Source organism: Thunnus thynnus, chromosome 2 (genome assembly GCF_963924715.1).
Source record: "Thunnus thynnus chromosome 2, fThuThy2.1, whole genome shotgun sequence".
Lineage (NCBI taxonomy): Eukaryota > Metazoa > Chordata > Actinopteri > Scombriformes > Scombridae > Thunnus > Thunnus thynnus.
Genome location: NC_089518.1, coordinates 30,917,067 through 30,941,474, shown reverse-complemented (window position 1 = coordinate 30,941,474; position 24,408 = coordinate 30,917,067). Strand labels below are relative to the sequence as shown.

The following is a 24,408-nucleotide window of genomic DNA, read 5'->3' as shown; positions in this document are numbered from 1 at the left end:
GTTAATAACAACTGAAGGATTCTTCCACTTTTGTAAACTTTTTTGCAATCTGAATCCTGAAAGACTATCTCAACACACAAACAATCCTAAAAGTATAATAAACTTACATTTGCACTCTCACAGTCCACAGATGTGTGTGTGTGTGTGTGTTCACTGATACTCCTCAGTGGTGTGTAGGGAAATTCTTACACAGGCACTCACATGTAGTTACAACTTCCTTAGATTACGCAAGTGTGTAAAAGCCCATTATCCATTTGAGTTATTTTACTCCGTCTCTCCGTAGCCACCGACTACAATCCTGTGTTTTGAAGTCTTAGTTTTAACATCAAGGGATTTTCTTTGTGGATTTCTAGTACAGGTTGGACATTATTCTTTCTTTATCCTGCATGTTAACTTTACAGCCGTTACCTTTTACATCTAATCACCTGCTTGGGGTAAGTCCGTTATCTAATATATCATACAGCACATACAGACATGCCAGAGTTCAGCTTTGTTTAGTTAATAATTGTTTTTCTGGGAACGCCTTTTGAAAAGGATCAGACCACAGCAGACTTTCCCCTTACACACAGCTACCATGAGGCTGGGGCAGCGTCTCTCCTTCTGTGTCCTGCTGGTACTTTTTGTGACACGGTGCACAAATGGAGGGAACATTTTGGTGTGGTACACTGAAGGCAGCCACTGGATTAACATGAAGCCAGTGCTGGAGACACTGATCGACAGGGGACACCAGGTGACCGTCCTGGTCCCAAGCACGTCTATGTACATGAACACCAGTGAGCCTTCCCGCTTCCGCTATGAACCCTTTAACGTCTCAGTCTCAATGGAGGCCATGGAGGAGTTCCTTGAAGAGTTCCTTAATTTCTCCATGTATGAGATGGATTATATGAGCTACTTGCAGATTTACCTCAGATTCATGGAGCTGATGAAAGTCGACCTGCAGTATTCTTTGCAGTATCTGGATGGCGTGCTGAAATCAGACGTCATCATGAAGAAGCTGAATGAGGGAAACTACGACCTTCTCCTGGCCGACCCAATCTACCCCGGGAGTGACTTGGTAGCAGAGATTTTGGGGATCCCCCTGGTCTTCTCCCTGCGTTTCTCCCTCGCCAATAACTGGGAGAGGCAGTGCGGTCAGCTACCTGCTCCACCTTCATTTGTCCCTGGCGCTATGAGCAAACTGACCGACAAGATGGACTTCGCCGAGAGAGTGTGGAACTTTCTCTTCTACGCCTTACATGACATACTGATGACTAAAGTTATTTGGCAAGAAGTAGATAAATATTACACAGAGGTCAAGGGTGAGTAACTAAGCTACATGGACCGTTGATGATGATCTATGTTTCTATTAACTGCTATTCTTTTATATCAAACACTTTTGGAAACAATTTGATGTTTAAAGTAAATCAAATTTGAAAATCAGCAGTCTCATCTACAGTACTGGTAATACTTTGCTTTTACATTGTGACAGGGACGCCCACAAATGCCTGCGAGATGATGGGTAGAGCAGATATCTGGTTGATTCGAACCTACTGGGATTTTGAATTTCCTCGTCCTTTCCTCCCTAACTTTAAATTTGTTGGTGGGATCCACTGCAGACCGGCTAAACCCTTACCAGAGGTATCACTAACTCCCTTGTTATAGGCCTTATAATTTTTTATATTTTGTTTGCACTGGGATGATACTTCTCTTCTTACAGGATATGGAAGAGTTTGTGCAGAGTTCTGGAGATGATGGTATTGTGGTCTTCACTTTGGGGTCCATGGTCAAGAACATCACCTCTGAGAAGGGAAACATGATCGCCTCGGCCCTTGCTCAGCTCCCACAGAAGGTCAGAGTACAATGTTTTAAGTGCCAACTGGAATTAACTTGAATGACCCTGAAAACACAGTTTTATGGCTATGAGCATATTCTGTTGCAGAGATTGTGAATAGCTCAAACAAGTGAATTTGTACATTTTAGCTAATTATCAGCAGATTGCTCGTACTTTTTTGCCAATTCTCACAGGATACAATGAGTTTTAAGATTTTCTATCTTTAGGCTGCCATGGATCTCAAGTTTATTTTGGTACAACATGAAAATCAATTTGTAGAAGACTTGAAACTTGCTCAAAACAGACAATCCATCATAGTAAACATTTGGGTGGTTTTGTGTCACACTGCCTTTATATGGCAATGCAATAGCAAGAAAGGACTGTTAGCTATACAAACTCATTTGATTTTCCAACAACATAGTTTGTAGATTCAATACTTTTTGACTGTTTACTTGACATGAATTGTTCACTGTGATGGATTACCCATCTAATGCAAGTTTCAGGTCTAAAATATATTTTCATACCACAATGGCACCAACTGAAACCAACACTTCCCTGAAGCTTATGAAAAAAAAAGATTTGCAGTTTATTAACAACAACATGCAAACAACTAGAATGTTTTTTTAAGTCATAAAATTGCATTTCATCTGGTAAAATCAAGTTACTGGAACAGGACATAATAGACCATGTAAAAAAGAAATGATACCCATTTAGATTTGATGGGATGAGTAGAGTTGGGGTTTTCAAAAATAAGTAATGATTATTGGTTAGATTTAATATTTTTTGCCTAAAACCAAAAGCACTAAAGATAGACCTTTTTTAAGTTTTAATATAAAAATAAAATTCTTACTTTTTTAGCATTTATTATTAAATTTACAGCTATACAATCAAATTATATCAAAACATTCATAGACTTTTTATCTTCATGATGAACATTTTTCTTTCTTTTCTATCCACTGAGTGTGTATTTGTTGATGTGGTTGTTGAGCTGCTGCATACAACTGCCCTCACAGGGAGGGAGGAATAGATAAGATAACATGATAAGTAGATGGCTGGCTGGCTATTGAATTGGACTAAATGATGATACACAAAGTGTTTTATAATTGTTTATAGGCGCTTTGGAGATACAGTGGAGAAAAACCAGAGACTTTGGGTGCCAACACCAGAGTATACGACTGGATCCCTCAGAATGACCTGCTGGGTAAGTAAAGCTTTTGCAAAAGCTACCAAACAGGCCTTTAACAGTGATCCTTCAGACTTGCTTTTAACTGAAAGAGGGTATCCATCACACAAGATCTTTTAGATTACTTTGTCTGACAGTACAAAATCCCCAAGAGACTCACAAGCAGGGAAATTTTGATCACTATGAATTCATTAAATGCATTTTTTGAACTGTTATTTATCCAGGGAAAGTTAACTGAGCAAGCAGACTGACTTCAGCAGAAGTTTCTGAGTGAATGGCTAGTGTTTACTATTGTTTTCTGTCCAGTTTTTCCCAACACAGTCTGGGATCTGATCTGGCAAGCTTTCAGTCACAAGCCTCTGCCAACACTTATTTTAGGCGAGATATCGTACAGAACTGATAAGGTGCACTATGACAGCCTCTCTTGATTCACAAAAGTTAGTTTGTTTGCATGTTTCATGTTTTTTGATCAGGTCACCCAAAGACCAGAGCGTTCATCACTCATGGTGGCACAAATGGGATTTATGAGGCCATCTACCACGGTGTTCCTATGGTGGGAATCCCCTTGTTCGCTGACCAGCCCGACAACCTGGTGCATATGACGGCTAAAGGCGCTGCAATTACTGTGGACCTGAACTTTATGAAGAGTGAAGATCTTAGAGATGCAATCAACACTGTCATCAACGATAAATCGTAAGTTGTCTTACTGTCTTAAAACAACAGTCAGGAGCCCATATGAACATTAAAACTCGCTGTAATCATTCCTCCTGTTCATACTGACCATTAGAAGATCTCCAAATGCGCTTTCAATGTAAGTGATGGGGGACAAAATCCAGTCCTTATGAGTAAAAATGTACAGAGCTGCTTGAAAGTTTGTGAACCCTTTAAAATTTGCTCCATTTCTGCATAAATGACCTAAAATGTGATCAGTTTTCCATTCAAGTCCTAAAACTAGATAAAGAGACATCAGTTAAACAAATGAGACAAAAACCTTACACTTGTTAGTTTATTTATTGAGGAAAATGATCCAATGTTATATATTTATGCATGACAAAAGTATGTGAACCTCTGGGATTATCAATTTATTTGAAGAGGAAATTAGAGTCAGGTGTTTCCAGGGTAAAGTCTAGGAAACTAAACGCCTCTTGTGCAGTGGCTACAGTAAATGGTCATGAGTCCACTATCAGGAGTACATTGAACATTAATGTGTGCATGGCAGAGTTGCAAGGAAAAAAGCCACTTCTCTCCAAAAAGAACATTGCTGCTGTCTACGGTTCGCTCAAGACGACATGGATAAGCCAAAAGGTGACTGGAAAAATGTTCTGTTCAAACTGTTCGGCTTGAATGAGAAGCATTATGTTTGGCAATGAGCAAACACTGCATTCCAGCATAAGAACCTTATCCCATCTATGAAACATGGTGGTGGTAGTATCATGATTTGGGCTGCTTTGCTGCCTCTGAACCAGCTTGCAATCATTGAAGGAGCTATGAGTTCTAAGTTTTACCAGCAAATTCTACAGGAAAATGTCACGGTATCCAGCTTTGAACTGAAGCTCAACAGAAAGTGGGTCATGCAGTAAGACAATGACCCTAAACACACAAGTTGTTCTACCAAAGAATGGTTACAGCAGAAGAAAGATAATGTTTTGGAACGGACGAGTCAAAGTCCTGATCTTAATCCTATAGAAATGCTGTGGAAGAACCTGAAGCAGAGGGTTCATGCAAAGAAACCCACCAAAATCCCAGAGTTGAGACTATTCTGAGGAGGAATGGGCTAAAATTCCTCCAAGCTGATGTGCAAGGCTGATAAACAGTTACCGGAAACGTTTGGTTGAAGTTAGTGCTGCAAAAGGGAGTCATACCAGTTACTGAACGCAAAGGTTCACATACTTTTGCCTCACACAAATATGTAACATTGAATAATTTTCCTCAATAAATACATGAAAAAGTTTATTTTTTTGTCTCATTTGTTTAATTGGGTTCACTTTATCTAGTTTTAGTAAATATCTGATCACATTTTAGGTCATATTTCGAGTTCACAAGCTTTCAAGTAGCACTGTATTTAAAACTTTATCTGAAGCGTATATGAGGCTTCAGGTGTCTGAGTTAGTCAAATGAAGTTGATATCGTCTTATCATCTCAGTGGACAGTGTTTTTCTGTTCAGATGCAGTGGATAGTAACAACAAAAGGGACTTAAGTACTAAAAAGACAGCAACTCTGAAATACATTAACTTGATCTGACTAATATGGGCGGCAGATGCCTCATATCAGCTTCAACCTTTGAAAGCACACTATGAAGGTATCTTCAATAGCCAATATGAACGGGAAGAATGATTACAGCAAGAAAAAACATGTTAAAAATTGTGAACCTACCATTTAAGCCTGTTTTAGGCATTGAGAGATGATCTCCTTTGTAATTTTGCCTTTTTAGAGAGTTCACATTAGTAATAAAGAGGTAAGAATTATGACATGCTATAAAGGAGCCAGAGGCTAATACAGTATATCAGACTTTGATTACCACCGGAGTTTCAAGGTCACAAAGAAATAAGAAAACCACTTGAGGAACTTTTCTCCTCACATAGCAGCTTTCCTCTTAGAGATTTAAATATATGAGCCTAACAAAGTCAACCTTTTTTCCTTTCTATCCCCATTCTTGGTAAATAAATAAATATTCATAGGTACAAGGAAAATGCCATGCGGCTGTCCAGCATCCACCGTGACAGGCCGATGAGTCCTCTGGACGAGGCGGTATTCTGGATCGAGTTCACCATGAGAAACAAAGGTGCCAAGCACTTGAGAGTCCAGGCACACGAGCTCACCTGGTACCAGTACCACAGCCTGGATGTCCTGGCCTTCCTCCTCGCCATTGTTCTGCTCCTCATATTCCTCTTCATCAAGACCTGCAAGTTTTGCTTCCGGAGATGCTGTGGCAGAAAGGGAAAGACAAAGAGAAAGGCTGAGTAACAGTCTGATTTCATATCTTATCAATGTCAATAAAAAAAAACTGTTGGTCCAAAGCACATCATGTAACCTGATGTCCCAGATTTGAATATGACCTGGGACTTCCTTGTTTCACTATTTGCCACCACAAAAAATGACAAAACAAGATATTCTTTTAAAAGAATCTACAGTATATTTTCTTAAAAGTCCAGTTTTGTTTGCACTTGATATCTGTTTGCTAGAAGAGCAAAGATTTTGTTTTCTTGTTTTGTCATCATTAACTCAGGGTCAGTCAGCTTCTACTTCAGCTTGAAGTAAAAGCAAACACAGTTAAACTCTACACAGACAAATACCATGTATTTGCTTTCCTTATATAAGTGAACATTTCTCTTTTTTCCTCCTTGATGTATTGTCAGTAATTAGTGCAATCACATGCAGGTGCTAACTCACTATTTGCATAATTGCACCTGATGTCTACATATCATTAAAAGCTGGACGTTTATTGGTTAATGTAAACTTATCAAGGGGATCCCTTGTATGTATGTAAGATTTTAAATGCCTAATTAAGAATAAAACAAACCATAAAATAAAGTAATTATTAATTAATCATTTTTCATGTATGCATATATTAAAAGGATAATTATTTGGCTTTTTGTCTTTAACAGCTGAATGAATTGCTTTTTATTTGTGACATAAATTTTCCAAAGTGTGCTATGGTGCTCTCTGCTGGACAACACTGAAATGCAATATACCTTGTCACTTTGTTTTCTGCGTTCAGTGATTTGATTTTAATGTGGCATAGAAAAGTCATTCAGCTGTTCAAAACAAGAAGTTAAATAATTGCCCTTTTAACATGTTCTTCATTTAATGATGACACAGTAAACATGAAATTATATACATATATATATATATATACACATACATACATACATACATACATACGCATAAATAACAGTGTGTTGTAATGTGTACTTTATCGATCGATTTGTTTTAATGTAGGCATTTTAAATCTTCCATACCCTTGAGCCATGCTGCTACAGTGGTTAATAACAACTGAAGGATTCTTCCACTTTTGTAAACTTTTTTGCAATCTGAATCCTGACAGACTATCTCAACACACAAACAATCCTGGAAGTATAATAAACTTACATTTGCACTCTAACAGTCCACAGATGTGTGTGTGTTCACTGACACTCCTCAGTGGTGTGTAGGGAAATTCTTACACAGGCACTCACATGTAGTTACAACTTCCTTAGATTACGCAAGTGTGTAAAAGCCCATTATCCGTTTGAGTTATTTTACTGCGTCTCTCCGCAGCCACCGACTACAATCCTGTGTTTTGAAGTCTTAGTTTTAACTTCAAGGGATTTTCTTTGTGGATTTCTAGTACAGGTTGGACATTATTCTTTTTTTATCCTGCATGTTAACTTTACAGCCATTACCTTTTACATCTAATCACTTGCTTGGGGTAAGTCCGTTATCTAATATATCATACAGCACATACAGACATGCCAGAGTTCAGCTTTGTTTAGTTAATAATTGTTTTTCTAGGAACACCTTTTAAAAAGGATCAGACCACAGCAGACTTTCCCCTTACACACAGCAGCTGCCATGAAGCTGGGGCAGCGTCTCTCCTTCTGTGTCCTGCTGGTACTTTTTGTGACACGGTGCACAAATGGAGGGAACATTTTGGTGTGGTACACTGAAGGCAGCCACTGGATTAACATGAAGCCAGTGCTGGAGGCGCTGATCGACAGGGGACACCAGGTGACCGTCCTGGTCCCAAGCACGTCTATATACATGAACACCAGTGAGCCTTCCCGCTTCCGCTATGAACCCTTTAACGTCTCAGTCTCAATGGAGGCCATGGAGGAGTTCCTTGAAGAGTTCCTTAATTTCTCCATGTATGAGATGGATTATATGAGCTACTTGCAGATTTACCTCAAATTCATGGAGCTGATGAAAGTCGACCTGCAGTATTCTTTGCAGTATCTGGATGGCGTACTGAAATCAGACGTCATCATGAAGAAGCTGAAGGAGGGAAACTACGACCTTCTCCTGGCCGACCCAATCTACCCCGGGAGTGACTTGGTAGCAGAGATTTTGGGGATCCCCCTGGTCTTCTCCCTACGCTTTTCCCTCGCCAATTACTGTGAGAGGCAGTGCGGTCAGCTACCTGCTCCACCTTCATTTGTCCCTGGCGCTATGAGCAAACTGACCGACAAGATGGACTTCGCTGAGAGAGTGTGGAACTTTCTCTTCTATGCCTTACATGACATACTGATGAGTAAATTTGTTTTGCAAGAAGTAAATAAATATTACACAGAGATCAAGGGTGAGTAACTAAGCTACATGGACCGTTGATGATCTATGTTTCTATTAACTGTTATTCTTTTATATCAAACACTTTTGGAAACAATTTGATGTTTAAAGTAAATCAAATTTGAAAATCAGCAGTCTCATCTACAGTACTGGTAATACTTTGCTTTTACATTGTGACAGGGATGCCCACAAACGCCTGCGAGATGATGGGTAGAGCAGATATCTGGTTGATTCGAACCTACTGGGATTTTGAATTTCCTCGTCCTTTCCTCCCTAACTTTAAATTTGTTGGTGGGATCCACTGCAGACCGGCTAAACCCTTACCAGAGGTAGCACTAACTCCCCTGTTATAGGCCTTATAATTTTTTATATTTTGTTTGCACTGGGATGATACTTCTCTTCTTACAGGATATGGAAGAGTTTGTGCAGAGTTCTGGAGATGATGGTATTGTGGTCTTCACTTTGGGGTCCATGGTCAAGAACATCACCTCTGAGAAGGGAAACATGATCGCCTCGGCCCTTGCTCAGCTCCCACAGAAGGTCAGAGTACAATCTTTTAAGTGCCAACTGGAATTAACTTGAATGACCCTGAAAACGCAGTTTTATGGCTATGAGCATATTCTGTTGCAGAGATTGTGAATAGCTCAAACAAGTGAATTTGTACATTTTAGCTAATTATCAGCAGATTACTCGTACTTTTTTGCCAATTCTCACAGCACACAATGAGTTTTAAGATTTTCTATCTTTAGGCTGCCATGGATCTCAAGTTTATTTTGGTACAACATGAAAATCAATTTGTAGAAGACTTGAAACTTGCTCAAAACAGACAATCCATCATAGTAAACATTTGGGTGGTTTTGTGTCACACTGCCTTTATATGGCAATGCAATAGCAAGAAAGGACTGTTAGCTATACAAACTCATTTGATTTTCCAACAACATAGTTTGTAGATTCAATACTTTTTGACTGTTTACTTGACATGAATTGTTCACTGTGACGGATTACCCATCTAATGCAAGTTTCAGGTCTAAAATATATTTTCATACCACAATGGCACCAACTGAAACCAACACTTCCCTGAAGCTTATGAAAAAAAAGATTTGCAGTTAATTAACAACAACATGCAAACACCTAGAATGTTTTTTTAAGTCATAAAATTGCATTTCATCTGGTAAAATCAAGTTACTGGAACAGGACATAATAGACCATGTAAAAAAGAAATGATACCCATTTAGATTTGATGGGATGAGTAGAGTTGGGGTTTTCAAAAATAAGTAATGATTATTGGTTAGATTTAATATTTTTGCCTAAAACCAAAAGCACTACAGATAGACCTTTTTTAAGTTTTAATATAAAAATAAAATTCTTACTTTTTTAGCATTTATTATTAAATTTACAGCTATACAGTCAAATTATATCAAAACATTCATAGACTTTTTATCTTCATGATGAACATTTTTCTTTCTTTTCTATCCACTGAGTGTGTATTTGTTGATGTGGTTGTTGAGCTGCTGCATACAACTGCCCTCACAGGGAGGGAGGAATAGATAAGATAACATGTTAAGTAGATGGCTGGCTGGCGATTGAATTGGACTAAATGATGATATACAAAGTGTTTTATAATTGTTTATAGGTGCTGTGGAGATACAGTGGAGAAAAACCAGAGACTTTGGGTGCCAACACCAGAGTATACGACTGGATCCCTCAGAATGACCTGCTGGGTAAGAAAAGCTTTTGCAAAAGCTACCAAACAGGCCTTTAACAGTGATCCTTCAGACTTGCTTTTAACTGAAAGAGGGTATCCATCACACAGGATCTTTTAGATTACTTTGTCTGACAGTACAAAATCCCCAAGAGACTCACAAGCAGGGAAATTTTGATCACTATGAATTCATTAAATGCATTTTTTGAACTGTTATTTATCCAGGGAAAGTTAACTGAGCAAGCAGACTGACTTCAGCAGAAGGTTCTGAGTGAGTGGCTAGTGTTTACTATTGTTTTCTGTCCAGTTTTTCCCAACACAGTCTGGGATCTGATCTGGCAAGCTTTCAGTCACAAGCCTCTGCCAACACTTATTTTAGGCGAGATATCGTACAGAACTGATAAGGTGCACTATGACAGCCTCTCTTGATTCACAAAAGTTAGTTTGTTTGCATGTTTCATGTTTTTTGATCAGGTCACCCAAAGACCAGAGCGTTCATCACTCATGGTGGCACAAATGGGATTTATGAGGCCATCTACCACGGTGTTCCTATAGTGGGAATCCCCTTGTTCGCTGACCAGCCCGACAACCTGGTGCATATGAAGGCTAAAGGCGCTGCAATTACTGTGGACCTGAACTTTATGAAGAGTGAAGATCTTAGAGATGCAATCAACACTGTCATCAACGATAAATCGTAAGTTGTCTTACCAGCAAATAAAAGGACAGGTTCACAATTTTTCAAGTCTGTCTTAAAACAACAGTCAGGAGCCCATATGAACATTAAAACTCGCTGTAATCATTCCTCCTGTTCATACTGACCATTAGAAGATCTCCAAATGCGCTTTCAATGTAAGTGATGGGGGACAAAATCCAGTCCTTATGAGTAAAAATGTACAGAGCTGCTTGAAAGTTTGTGAACCCTTTAAAATTTGCTCCATTTCTGCATAAATGACCTAAAATGTGATCAGTTTTCCATTCAAGTCCTAAAACTAGATAAAGAGACATCAGTTAAACAAATGAGACAAAAACCTTACACTTGTTAGTTTATTTATTGAGGAAAATGATCCAATGTTATATATTTATGCATGACAAAAGTATGTGAACCTCTGGGATTATCAATTTATTTGAAGAGGAAATTAGAGTCAGGTGTTTCCAGGGTAAAGTCTAGGAAACTAAACGCCTCTTGTGCAGTGGCTACAGTAAATGGTCATGAGTCCACTATCAGGAGTACATTGAACATTAATGTGTGCATGGCAGAGTTGCAAGGAAAAAAGCCACTTCTCTCCAAAAAGAACATTGCTGCTGTCTACGGTTCGCTCAAGACGACATGGATAAGCCAAAAGGTGACTGGAAAAATGTTCTGTTCAAACTGTTCGGCTTGAATGAGAAGCATTATGTTTGGCAATGAGCAAACACTGCATTCCAGCATAAGAACCTTATCCCATCTATGAAACATGGTGGTGGTAGTATCATGATTTGGGCTGCTTTGCTGCCTCTGAACCAGCTTGCAATCATTGAAGGAGCTATGAGTTCTGAGTTTTACCAGCAAATTCTACAGGAAAATGTCACGGTATCCAGCTTTGAACTGAAGCTCAACAGAAAGTGGGTCATGCAGTAAGACAATGACCCTAAACACACAAGTTGTTCTACCAAAGAATGGTTACAGCAGAAGAAAGATAATGTTTTGGAACGGACGAGTTAAAAGTCCTGATCTTAATCCTATAGAAATGCTGTGGAAGAACCTGAAGCAGGCAGTTCATGCAAAGAAGCCCACCAAAATCCCAGAGTTGAGACTATTCTGAGGAGGAATGGGCTAAAATTCCTCCAAGCTGATGTGCAAGGCTGATAAACAGTTACCGGAAACGTTTGGTTGAAGTTAGTGCTGCAAAAGGGAGTCATACCAGTTACTGAATGCAAAGGTTCACATACTTTTGCCTCACACAAATATGTAACATTGGATAATTTTCCTCAATAAATACATGAAAAAGTTTATTTTTTTGTCTCATTTGTTTAATTGGGTTCACTTTATCTAGTTTTAGTAAATATCTGATCACATTTTAGGTCATATTTCGGGTTCACAAGCTTTCAAGCAGCACTGTATTTAAAACTTTATCTGAAGCGTATATGAGGCTTCAGGTGTCTGAGTTAGTCAAATGAAGTTGATATCGTCTTATCATCTCAGCGGACAGTGTTTTTCTGTTCAGATGCAGTGGATAGTAACAACAAAAGGGACTTAAGTACTAAAAAGACAGCAACTCTGAAATACATTAACTTGATTTGACTAATATGGGCGGCAGATGCCTCATATCAGCTTCAACCTTTGAAAGCACACTATGAAGGTATCTTCAATAGCCAATATGAACAGGAAGAATGATTACAGCAAGAAAAAACATGTTAAAAATTGTGAACCTACCATTTAAGCCTGTTTTAGGCATTGAGAGATGATCTCCTTTGTAATTTTGCCTTTTTAGAGAGTTCACATTAGTAATAAAGAGGTAAGAATTATGACATGCTATAAAGGAGCCAGAGGCTAATACAGTATATCAGACTTTGATTACCACCGGAGTTTCAAGGTCCCAAAGAGATTAGAAAACCACTTGAAGAACTTTTCTCCTCACATAGCAGCTTTCCTCTTAGAGATTTAAATATATGAGCCTAACAAAGTCAACCTTTTTTCCTTTCTATCCCCATTCTTGGTAAATAAATAAATATTCATAGGTACAAGGAAAATGCCATGCGGCTGTCCAGCATCCACCATGACAGGCCGATGAGTCCTCTGGACGAGGCGGTATTCTGGGTCGAGTTCACCATGAGAAACAAAGGTGCCAAGCACTTGAGAGTCCAGGCACACGAGCTCACCTGGTACCAGTACCACAGCCTGGATGTCCTGGCCTTCCTCCTCGCCATTGTTCTGCTCCTCATATTCCTCTTCATCAAGACCTGCAAGTTTTGCTTCCGGAGATGCTGTGGCAGAAAGGGAAAGACAAAGAGAAAGGCTGAGTAACAGTCTGATTTCATACCTTATCAATGTCAATAAAAAAAACTGTTGGTCCAAAGCACATCATGTAACCTGATGTCCCAGATTTGAATATGACCTGGGACTTCCTTGTTTCACTATTTGCCACCACAAAAAATGATGAAATAAGACATTACTTTAAAAGAATCTACAGTATATTTTCTTAAAAGTCCAGTTTTGTTTGCACTTGATATCTGTTTGCTAGAAGAGCAAAGATTTTGTTTTCTTGTTTTGTCATCATTAACTCAGGGTCAGTCAGCTTCTACTTCAGCCTGAAGTTAAAGCAAACACAGTTAAACTCAGACGAATACCATGTATTTGCTTTCCTTATATAAGTGAACATTTCTCTTGTTTCTTCCTTGATGTATTGTCAGTAATTAGTGCAATCGCATGCAGGTGCTAACTCACTATTTGCATAACTGCACCTGATGTCTACATGTCATTAAAAGCTGGATGTTCATTGGTTGGTGTAATTTAAATAAAACCACAGACACAAGGGGATTTCATTCTGTGCGTTTACTCTGCTAATATTTATAACACCTCACACACACATTTCAGGTTTTCTTACCACACAGTACAGTGCATTAATACTCATAGAGCTCCAAATCAAAAGTTAACAGAGGGAAAATACTCTTAACATAAAATTAATCAAACAAATTCAACCAAAATAAAAAAAAACAAAAAACAGCCCTCCCATGTCATCAGCAAAGAACAGCATGTATAACAGCATCTGTCTTATTGTGTACAGTATGAAGTGTGGGCATAATTTTATTTTATTTTCATCATTTTTTCAGTTTTCCATCTTCTTTGACCTTCCATAACATGAGCTCCATGCAGGCAGCAGCGTCTTCTGCAGTGTCGTGGCCACAAACTGGGAGAAATAATACAGTATTTAAAGTATACAGTATTTAAACACAAGTACGCAATATCCTCAATAATTAATCAGTACTTATGGTCTTACAAATATGTAACTTTAGGTCATTTTTTACACTCATTTATCATTATTCATCATTTATTTGAAAATAGATTGTGTCATTTAGTCCCGCAACAAAGTTTAAATTTCATGTCAATCAAACAAACATGTCTGACGGTGGTGGTTATCCTTGATGACCCACCGCTCTCTTGGATGATCCTCCTAAGATACTCAGCAGTGAGGTTGTTGAGGGTCAGCTTGTGAGGGGGGCCCAGACGGTGGGGAAAGACCACCGATGTGTCCACCACCATCCCATGGAGCAACTACAGTAAAGAGGAACATACTATCTGAAGCTCCTACAGTATCACCGGCGGCAGCATCTTTGAAAATTCAAAAAATTACTCAAGTGGTCGTTAATGAGAGTTCCAGGTGGGAACAAAAATGACATTCATCGATCTGGTCTCACTTTAGGTTCACTTTAACACCTGTTAGATCACCATGTTAACTTAAAAACAGTCAATAGATAGTATAAAGATAAATAGATAAGTATAACAAAATAAAAACACCTGATGAAAAAGAACCTACATTTTCAAAGAAACTAAACCAAAGCAGTTCATATACTTTAAGGTTGCATAATAACTATCCGTATTATATATTATTATAAAACACATTACATCAATCATATACACACACACTCTTATACAATCATACACCTGTAAGTTTCAACATGTGACCACTGATCCTCTTTGTCGATGCGGTAATGTGTATATTGTGTGTTATATTTCTCATCATGACACATCACATTAGTTTTGCAGTTTCCAAAGCTCTGTGCATGTTGTTTTGCCTCTTTAAAAGCAGGCATAGCAGGTCATTAGCCTTCAACCTGTAACCCTACGTCACAGCAGTGTTGACAACAACCCTTGTACAGGTTATTAGAGTAATTAATCTATAAAAAGAAACAAAACATCTCACCTGTCAGTTGTCTGGAAAAATAGCTCTATTGTTAAATGATCTTTGACTTTTAAAAGAAATAATGAATTGTTCCTAAAAATTCCTCATAAAACTATGGACAATAAACATGGCACTCAAATGATTAAATAAGTGATAACATGAACTGTTACTGAAACGACATCAAAAGAAAAGCTCTTTGTGAGGAAATGGTGTTTATAACTTGGCAGAAGGCCATGATGAAATGTGAAGTTTTTTTTTATTACAAACCTCTTTTTTTGCAAACACACTCATAGCTCAGTTTCGAAATTCCAGGACTTACACATGAATCAGTTTAGCAAGGATTGCAACACAGATGTTGTGAAAGAAGTTATGCAGGAAAATAAACAAAAAAAAAAGTCAATGACGTTGGAAAAAGCTTGTAAAAGTCACCTTCAGGGCACAGAGGTCTGTTTCCAAGCCATGTCCTATCAGAATGGTGTCAGCGTTGATGAAGCTCAACAAGGTCGCCTGCACCTCTCTGAGAGAAGTGTGGTTGCCCTTCACGTCTTCCTCACTGATGCCTGAAAACCTAGACAGGTAAAATGTCACAAGCTTTCGATGGAGTGATGATCAACATCAAGGTAACACTTCATACTGTAATCCTGCATTAATACTAGACATTAAAGGGGACATATCACACACATTTCCTGTCTTTTTTTTTTTTATTCCTTGGGCTCTACTGGATTTTCATCGCATCATTTACAGTTTAAAAAAAAAAAAAAAAAAAAAAAAAAAAACTTCTTATACAACTTGTACTGACCCTTTGTAAATAGCAGTAGTATGATTTCACTTCTTTTTCTTGTCCTTTACTCAAAATGGCAACTTCTCAAATACATCCGTACGTTTGAATCCAAATAAGACCCAGATTATGAGAGTGGATACCAATAACGACTGTATATTCTTATTTTGAGCTAGAAAGAGTCAATTTTCCCTCTAAAGTTCTCATTTAAGACAAAGCAAAGTGTTTAAATATCAGATTCTTGGCTATTAACCAGGATGGCCAGGTGTAAAACATAAAAAGCCTGGCGTTAAAAAAAAACAAACTAAAACCTAAAAAGAAAGTGTATTATTACCTGGTGTTATAGTCAATGACTTCATTATCAGGTTTGATGAAGGTGTCGTAGACGACTTGAAGACTAGAGTTGACCACTGTTACTCTGGACAGCTCCAAACCATGAATGGTGTAACACTGTGAAGACAAACATTTAACACATTATATACAGAACCAGTCAAAAGTTTGGACGCACTTTCTCACTGAAGGGAACGGGAAGGTGTGACTGGTACTGTACGTTGTTTCACTGTATACAGAAGTTTGACAGAATCAAGGCCAACTCATCAGGCATAACCGCACATCAGGGTGCTTCTTCAGTGAGAGTACAAAACAGTGATCATCAATTAGTTTGGTATGTGGTAGGAAAATCTGAAAATCTCTATTAAAAATGATATATATAGTATCCTTTATTAGGAACAAATACTGCAAGAGAACAAGAGGATGTGGTGTTGAAGCATTATTTGTGTTGATAAAGTCTGATTTAAACAAGGCAAAATACTTTAGTTACTAAATGTATCTGGCATATCACCATTTTCTGGTTGAAAGTCTTGAATTCAAATAAAACCACTATTGTAAAAAGAGTTGCTGGAGGCTTTAAATGGGGTTTGGTGCTTGACATAGAGAAGATTTTAAAAACCCTGCCCCTTGAGGAAGGTCACGTCACCATTTCACAATCCACAGAGTAAACTCCTGGGCAGCTCCTATCTGACTGACGTCTAGGGACGGTTGACACAAACCCGTCCAGGCTGATGGAATCATGGACATGCAACTGGTAAAGAGAAGAAAACCCAAATCAAACCCACTGATATATTAAAAGTCATAGTGTCATAGAGAATAAAGTTGCAAATCTCTGTTTTCCTGCCTTAAACAGCTGGCATCCAGGTGCTCCCATGACTCCCTCGCAGCAACTGTAACGGGTCTCTACTCCACCTGGCACTGTAACATTTCAAAAACACCCAAAATGCATCAAAAATGTTTACAATACAGCTTGAATCATCATATATACACACACATCATCATCAGAACCAAAAAGAGAGAACACATTAGTCCAGTTTTAACTGCTCTGCACTGGCTTCCTGTAACAGAATTGGCTTCCTGTTAAGAATTGACTTCAAGGTCCTCCTCCTTATATACAAAACCCTAAGCGGGCAAGGACCAAACTATACTGCCAAATCCCTTGTTAGCTACTTGCCCTCAAGAACACTGCAATCATCTGCTGCTGGTTTATTGGAGGTTCCCAGTAGAAGATCGGTGACGCGGCCTTTGTCAATTACGCCCCCAAACTATGGAATACGCTGTCCATAGATATCAGGGCAGCCAGCTCACTAGATATTTTCAAAGAAAGCTTAAAACCTCTCTCTTTGCCTGAGCATTAATTAGCTTTGCACTTACCCTCTGCTGCACTGTTTAACGCTCAGTCAGCTACACACTTATGCTCTACTGTGCTTCTTTTAAAACGTTATATTTTATACATTCTATGCTTCAACTTGTTGTTATATTCTATTCTTTGATTATTATTCAGTATGCATTCTTTGTATTGTAGTTTCACTTTAACAAGTGAGTTTTATTTTTATTTTATTTTCCATCTTATGTTATATCAATGTTTTTTTTTTTTTTACATGCTTTTATGTTCTTTTATGTCCTTTTCATGTAAAGCACTCAGTAATTTCTTTTGTTGTGAGGCACTTTGGGCTGTATTTCTTGTATGAAAGGTGAAAGGTTAGTAGTATAAGTAAGCATAAGTTATTATTATATTTAAAGCATAAACCTTTGATACATTTACCTCTATTCTCAACTCCTTTCCCATAGTGGTAGTTGCACTCCTCCTTGCGGATGTGTTTGCCCGTTTGGCTCACAGAGTACGTGGCCCCACAGCGACAACAAATCCTCTTGAGGGCTACAAGACAGAAAAACACCAGCAGTGAGGTGCAATGTGCTGTGAAAAGAAACTCTCATTGCAAAAATCAGTACAGGTGAAGTGTGCCCTCTAGTGATAGAACAATAGAACAGCTCCAACTCGTCTTGTCAGGGAGGTTTTTTTTAAACTTACGGTCTGTGTTTCCTTTCTTATTGTCAGCAAAAAGAGCAGCACAACCAGGTTTCTCGGGGTGCTGGACAGGATAGTTGCTCTCGATCAGCTTTTCCTCAGTCAAAATATAATCCTTCAAACTCTCATACAGTGCCATATCATCTGCCAGGAAAAAGGAATACATTAAGAATCTTTTACAATACTTGATTGAAATGAAAAGCACTCAAAGAAAACTGATACTCACTGTTTCCTCTGAGCTTCTTCAGGTTGAGAGGAATGTTGCCTTTGGATCTTTGGCTGGTGACATTTTCATCTGCACCAGAAAAAAATATAAAAACAGATTAAAATCAACTAAGTTGTGTTGCAAGAGGAACAGCACGGGACTTCCCTGAGATTCTCACCTTTAGCAGCAACAGCACTTTGATTTTTCAGCCTCTTCAGTGCATTCACTGCAACACTCAGATATTTGAGTTTGTTCACGCTGCGATTATACACAGTCTTCTCTTCTGCAAGTGCCTACCGACCATAACATAAGAGGGAAAGAAATCAACATTCAGACTATAGTTTGTCAGTGATTATAACATTAAGTAGAAAGCACAGAACCAGTTGACCTTTTCAAAGGCGTCGTTAACGTCGGCTGTTGTTTTGAGGAACTCCTCTGTGAACATGTTCACGTAACGCTGTCGGACGTCATGAGGCACTTTGTCTTTGGCTGCCTCGCTCAGCTGCTTCACTTTACGCTTAGTTGGCACTGGCTAAAAAGAAAACAAAAAAAAGAAAGTTGATTACTATTTAAAAAAGGAAGAAACATTTTAAACTCACACCAGACAAATCTTTTTTAAAAATGTCTCAACAAATGTAGTTTTGCCATTTTTACCTTAGCAGTAGCATTAGCAGCTTGAGGAGCAGTTGGATTGGCTGTACTTGAATGTGCTGATGCAAAGCCAGATGTCAGTGAAGGTTTACGTGCCGGCGCTGGAATGAGCAGAGGTGGTGCTGTGCGGTATCTTTGCACGGGCATAACTGCAGGTGGATGGTATGTTTGTGGATGGTATGTTTGTTTCACGGTAACGGGGCTCGTACGCACTTGACTGATTGGGGTTAGGACTGAGGTAACTGGGCTGGAATTGGAAGAGACAGGCAAAGGGAAGGCTCCCTGTGGGAGGATCAAGTGCAAGTTGTTGCCCACTTCAAGGACCGCGGTTCCCACAGGTATGTAGTTAATGTAAGCTGTGAGATAAGACAGAAAACACATGCAAAAGAATTCAAGCACAGATAATAAAAACACACGTAGAAATTCTACTCGATTTTGTCTGCAAAAAAACATTAAAAAAAAATGTTGCTTGATTTACATGTACTGATTTACATTCAAGATTTCTCCTGTGGTACAATGTCAATGTCAAAAGAAAAATGAAAGACAAGACGGCACAAAAGTCCTTCATATAAGGCAATTAGGACTGCAACTAATGATTTTTAAAATCGCCTTGCCTATAAAATCAGAAAATAGGGAAAAATAATTTCTTAGAGGCCGTGGTGATGTCTTCAAATGTCTCGTCTGAACAGTCCAAAATCCAAAGATACTCAATGTATTATCATATCCTCACATTTGAGAGGCTAAAATTAGTAAAGTAGCAAATTTTTGCCTAAAAAGTGATTAAAACAGTTACTATTTATTTGGCAATCAAATAGTTGATAATTTTCTGCCAATCAACTAATCGATTAATCATCTAATCACTGCAGTTTTCAAGCTGATAATGTGCATAGCTTTATTTTTATATATATTGTGCAGGATTATTTTACTGGCAACAAATAATCTTACTAAAAAGATAATCCAGTCCACTACAGCAAACTGATGCTTACCATTTTGCACAGGAACAGGCTGTGCGTTTACTGAGGTGTGAGCAGGAGGAGGAAGAGGAGGAGCAGCCACCACCTGGGTCTCTTGTTTCCTCTGACAGGTGGAGGAGCCAAATGCCTGACTGCCCTTGACTGGAGCGGTCTGCATGGAGGCTCTCTGCTGTACCTGCTGGATTTTGGAGGTGATGGAGGGCTGGGAGGCAAATCCTGATGCTGCCGGCCCACGTAGTGGAACCAGCACCTGAGGCTGCGGTCTGCTCTTAGCCAGCGGCTGCTGAACAGAGCAAGTCAATCACAAAATATTATCAAATAACAATTTGAGTTTCAATGTCTCATTCAATCTCCGGTCATTCTGAGATGCATTATATAACTCAAGTTAAATGCATTTATGTTGTTAACAAAACAAAATATCACTTTGACAGGTCATTTTCTTAAAATTCTGTACTCTATACAAACCTCTACATGTTAACAGTAGTAATTCACATTATTTTTAAACTACACTTTACCTTTTAATTTTATGGTTTGAGATTGAAAAAAGCTGCACCATATAAAATGTGTGTATTTTTAAAGTAATATTAGAAAAAGTAAAGTAATATAAAGAGTTTTACAGAATGTTGTACAATTAGAAATGTTTTTAGTTTTAATTCATAGTATCAATTTTTGATTTTTCCTATTTTTGCTTTTCAGGGGTGCCTCCCCTGCAAATGTTTTAGAGACTGAAACTGGGTTTTTGAGGCAGATACTGATATTTTAGAGTTTTAAAAAAATCTTAAAAGGATATATCAGCCTATATTAATATTCTTTACACAACCCATAAACATTTTTGAAAAAGGGTCCTTTTAAATTTGTTTTAACAAATGAGACCAAGAACTATGCTGGGCTGGACATTTGTCCATAATGGAAAAATAAAGTTGTCGCTACTATTGTAAACTATGGACTGGTGACATATTTCAAACCATATCTTTCCTGCCATTTATCAACTGACATATACACTGATACAATTTATCTGAAATGGGCTCATATCAGCCTGTATAACAAATTAGTGTATTATATACACGTCATTTGTATGTTTGCCAAACCTCTGTGTGTTTGGCTTCATGAGCCATCCTCTTCTTTCCCAACAGTTCTTGGGGTTTGACATTAACCTCCGGTTTCTCCACATCAATAGCTCCAACCTATCAATGACAGTGTAAGAGAAAAGGTTCTTTACTCAATGAAAGACTTCTCTTCATCCTAGTTCTGGGGTGCCAACAGGATACTTACAGACACTTCAGGCTGCCCTTCATTTCCCTTCTCCTCGTTATTTGCCTCCATGAAGATCCTGTAGCATTCCTCCATTGGGTCGCTGTCTGAGAGCTCCACGTCTGAATAGTTGAGCTCTTCCTCCTCATCGTCAGAGCTGGAGACAATGATTATAATCTCTCCGTTGTCTGCTCTCACCAAATGCTGTTCAGTTGATGCAGATGACGATTCAGCTTTGTTTGTCAAATGTAAGCTGACAGGCGCTGCTGAAACATACTGAGCCTGAAACTGGCTGCTGCCTGAAGCTGGTTCTGTTTGCCTCAGGTAGCTGTCAGGTGAAGCATGTTGAATACCAGCTTCACCCAGTCTCTGTGGCATTTCGTTTAACGTTTTCTGAACTGTATACCGAGTGGGCTGCTCCATTTTCTGGGCGTTCTTTGTGTGTTGTTTGTATGGCGAGTATGAGCTAGCAGTTTTATAAAGAAGCGAATTCTTGTGTGGAAAATGATTTGGCTGCTGTGGATTCATTTTCTCAACACCGCAGGGCAGCTCACACTGAGACAAGTCAACACAAAATGTGTTTTCTTCCTCTATCACCTCTGAATTGTTCCAACTGTGATCATGCCCGCCTGCGGTGGCAGGTTCAGGACTTTTCACCACTTCTGTTTCAGCAGCCTGAAAACAAGTGCTTTTCTGACATTCACCTCCCAGATCCTCCAAACAGCCACAAATTACACTTTCATCAAGTGCTATAATTTCACAGTCTTCGTTTTGATAAAGATTGGGCGGATCTTGATTGTTTTCAGCATTACAGACTCTGTTTACATCAACTGCAGGTGGAGATGTGACAGCATTTGCACGTCGGAGTGGTGGAGAATCAAGTAAAATAGGTTCTTGTTGGATCGCCTTGAGTTCCTTTACTGTATCCTGAGTTGTGTCAGGAACATAGTAAACAGCTTTCTGAGATCGACCTCTCTTTCTGTCAGGTGAGGGAGGAATGTCAATAATCAGGATGCTATCATCATTACAGTCATCGAGTAGCTCTGGAGAAGGCGACTGGGAACGCTGGGCCTGATGTGAGACTGGTTTCTTTTGGTCACTATGAACAACGTTTCTTGCTCTTTTCAAACTTTGTCCGTTTTTCACTTTCTGCTCCTTACCTGATGAGCTGTAAGACTGCAGGTCTGCAGAAAAGTTGGACAGAGGGTCATATTCCAAATCAGTCCTTGGTTTTGTGTTGTCGACTACGTACTTCCTCGCTCTGGAGTACGTTTTAGTTAAGTCTGTGCGTGAAGGCGGTCCATAAGTATCTCTGTGTATCTTTTTACCTGCTGTCTCAGACTTGGAAACTGACAAGTTAGGCGCAGTTTTCCTGCCGTCTGCCTGCACAGTCTGGTAACGCGATAGTCGCCTTTGCTCCTGCTCCACCTCGTGTTTTACAGTTTCAATCTCCTTGTTGATCCGCTCCAGCTCCTGGAGGCATACCTCTTTGATCTCATCAGTCACTCGTTCTCCACAGACAGACGGATAGCCGTTTTGCGCTCCTGTACAAAGAGAATAGACTTTTCATTAGTATTAGTGATATGGTGGCAAATTAAACAGGGTGGGAATAGTTAAAATGATCCTTCATTTGTTGAATGAAGGGAAAAGAACGTGGCTAGAAAAACCTGCTAGGGTGACTATATTATATTACCCGTCTCTATGTTATGTGGTAATTTGCTTAAACATATTAATTTAGGAATATCCAATGTGTAACCACAAAACTGAAATAAGTCTTAAAACTAGGGATGGGAGGATATAAGATTGTATCTTACATTGAAAAAAATTTAATCATGAATATCCTCACATGAGCATTGATATCTACAAGGGGAAGCCCGCATCTTTCCAGTCATTCATCATCATGACTGATGGCTCGAAATGTGAATGCTTGGATATCAGGTTGATAAGTAGGTTGTTTTTATTGATGGATTTTCTTCCCTCCTTGTGATTACCTGTTGGATGTTTACGAGAGTCTGAATCTATCCCTGTTTGTTTTTCACTAAAAAAAAGATATGAGTCCTATGATGCAATAAAGATATTTTTTCAACAAAATGTAAAGGTTAAGTAATTCCAATATCTTTTAGTACCATTTGATGGTTATCGGGATAATAGTGTTAATCGCAATTATTTTGACCAGGGTAATCGTGACATGAAATATTCATATTGTCCCATTCCTACTTAAAACTAGAGTTTTACTACCAGACAGGACCATAAGATTAGGTAATAAAGAAGCACCCGAGGCCCAAATCATATCTGTTAATTGTGCTTTAGAGGAGCATATTATATTTATCTGGCTAGTAATTCAGCCTTGGCAAAGAACTACTGTCATTAAACAATTTTCAGAAAGCTTTGTGGAGTTTTTTTTTTTTTTTTTGTTACCAGCTCTAAGTTAATAGTATGAAGAATAGTGTAAAATAGGGATCAAAACCAAAGAGTGGCTAAATTAATTTCAAAGAAAATCTGCCATTTAATTTCTAGTTAACCGTTAGAAAGGTGAATTACTTCATCTTTAAACTAATTCAGAGCTTTAAAAAACATTTTAGCATCTACAGAACTCTAAAGTTTCTTTATTTATTAAAATTCATATCCTGACTTTTTTTTTTAGAAGTAAGTTAGCGTCAATACCACAAGCTAACATTAATAATTACACACCTGATACTGACCTGCAAAGTCAACTATCGCTGATTTGTACGAGGCACCAAACATATCTCGCACGTTTGTAGCATGTTTGTACCAACAGTGAGGCCGCTCACAAGGCCCGCGTTTCAAGGAAGGACAAGTTATGTCGGCAAAGAGACCAGACGAGGGAAACATTAGCAAAAAAAAAGCCACTTTTCACGATGCTGAAAACCGTCTGGTTTGATTTCTTAACTGTCGGTTAACAGGTGGAGGGCTGGGAGTTCTAATCGAAACTAATATGGCGTTAGTCTTACTTTTATAACCTCCGCCCGGGTCACGAGACGACCGTTACAACCGTTGATGTTGTTAAATCGTCAAATTAACTGTTAATTCCTGAATTAACAGTTACAACTCATTTAATGTACGAATAAAGGTGTTTAATGATAAATTGGTTCACTTTTGTTGACTGGAAATGATATCTGGTTTATTTGGTTTATTATGTCGCAGTAAGTCCTCCGTTACGACAGATGTCACTGCCGCGCAAAACCTAACTGGAGCTCCACAACAAACTAGTGTTTTTGTCCGGGGCGTGCGTAACACTTTCCCACAACAACATGAGTGCTATCTGGCATATTTTATATCTGTAAAACACACAAGTCATGTTGTTTGAAATGGATAACAGCGAGGATGAGAT

At 38.6% G+C, this 24,408-nt stretch overlaps 2 protein-coding genes across 5 annotated transcripts; one reads left to right on the top strand and one right to left on the bottom strand.

Annotated features, from left to right (window-relative positions):
• Positions 1-265: 265 nt before the first annotated feature.
• LOC137201129 (UDP-glucuronosyltransferase 2C1-like) lies at positions 266-13,480 on the top strand. 4 transcript variants are annotated; one of them, XM_067616048.1, is made up of 7 exons: positions 266-1,298; positions 7,643-8,269; positions 8,437-8,585; positions 8,665-8,796; positions 9,890-9,977; positions 10,433-10,652; positions 12,677-13,480. In XM_067616048.1, the coding sequence occupies exons 1-7, from the start codon at positions 575-577 to the stop codon at positions 12,960-12,962; spliced, it is 2,226 nt and encodes a 741-aa protein (XP_067472149.1). In that variant the 5' UTR covers positions 266-574; the 3' UTR covers positions 12,963-13,480. The 4 variants fall into 4 exon arrangements, with proteins under 4 accessions (XP_067472149.1, XP_067472136.1, XP_067472128.1 ...); XM_067616035.1 differs by lacking the exons at positions 7,643-8,269; positions 8,437-8,585; positions 8,665-8,796; ... (1 more) ...; positions 10,433-10,652; positions 12,677-13,480 and adding exons at positions 1,469-1,617; positions 1,697-1,828; positions 2,924-3,011; ... (1 more) ...; positions 5,673-5,983; positions 12,078-12,648; XM_067616041.1 differs by lacking the exon at positions 266-1,298 and adding an exon at positions 5,166-5,347 and having other exon boundaries at positions 6,147-8,269.
• On the bottom strand, positions 13,476-24,406 carry zgc:152968 (uncharacterized protein LOC564848 homolog). The gene is made up of 16 exons (XM_067615991.1): positions 23,759-24,406; positions 21,078-22,600; positions 20,894-20,989; positions 19,818-20,088; positions 18,835-19,187; positions 18,569-18,712; positions 18,359-18,473; positions 18,202-18,270; positions 17,979-18,119; positions 17,712-17,825; positions 16,791-16,864; positions 16,593-16,697; positions 15,951-16,066; positions 15,268-15,406; positions 14,090-14,210; positions 13,476-13,845 (listed from the first exon to the last, which is right to left on the bottom strand). Exons 1-16 carry the CDS (start codon positions 23,907-23,909, stop codon positions 13,757-13,759), a joined length of 3,621 nt encoding a protein of 1,206 aa, XP_067472092.1. The 5' UTR covers positions 23,910-24,406; the 3' UTR covers positions 13,476-13,756.
• Between the last annotated feature and the right edge of the window lie 2 nt (positions 24,407-24,408).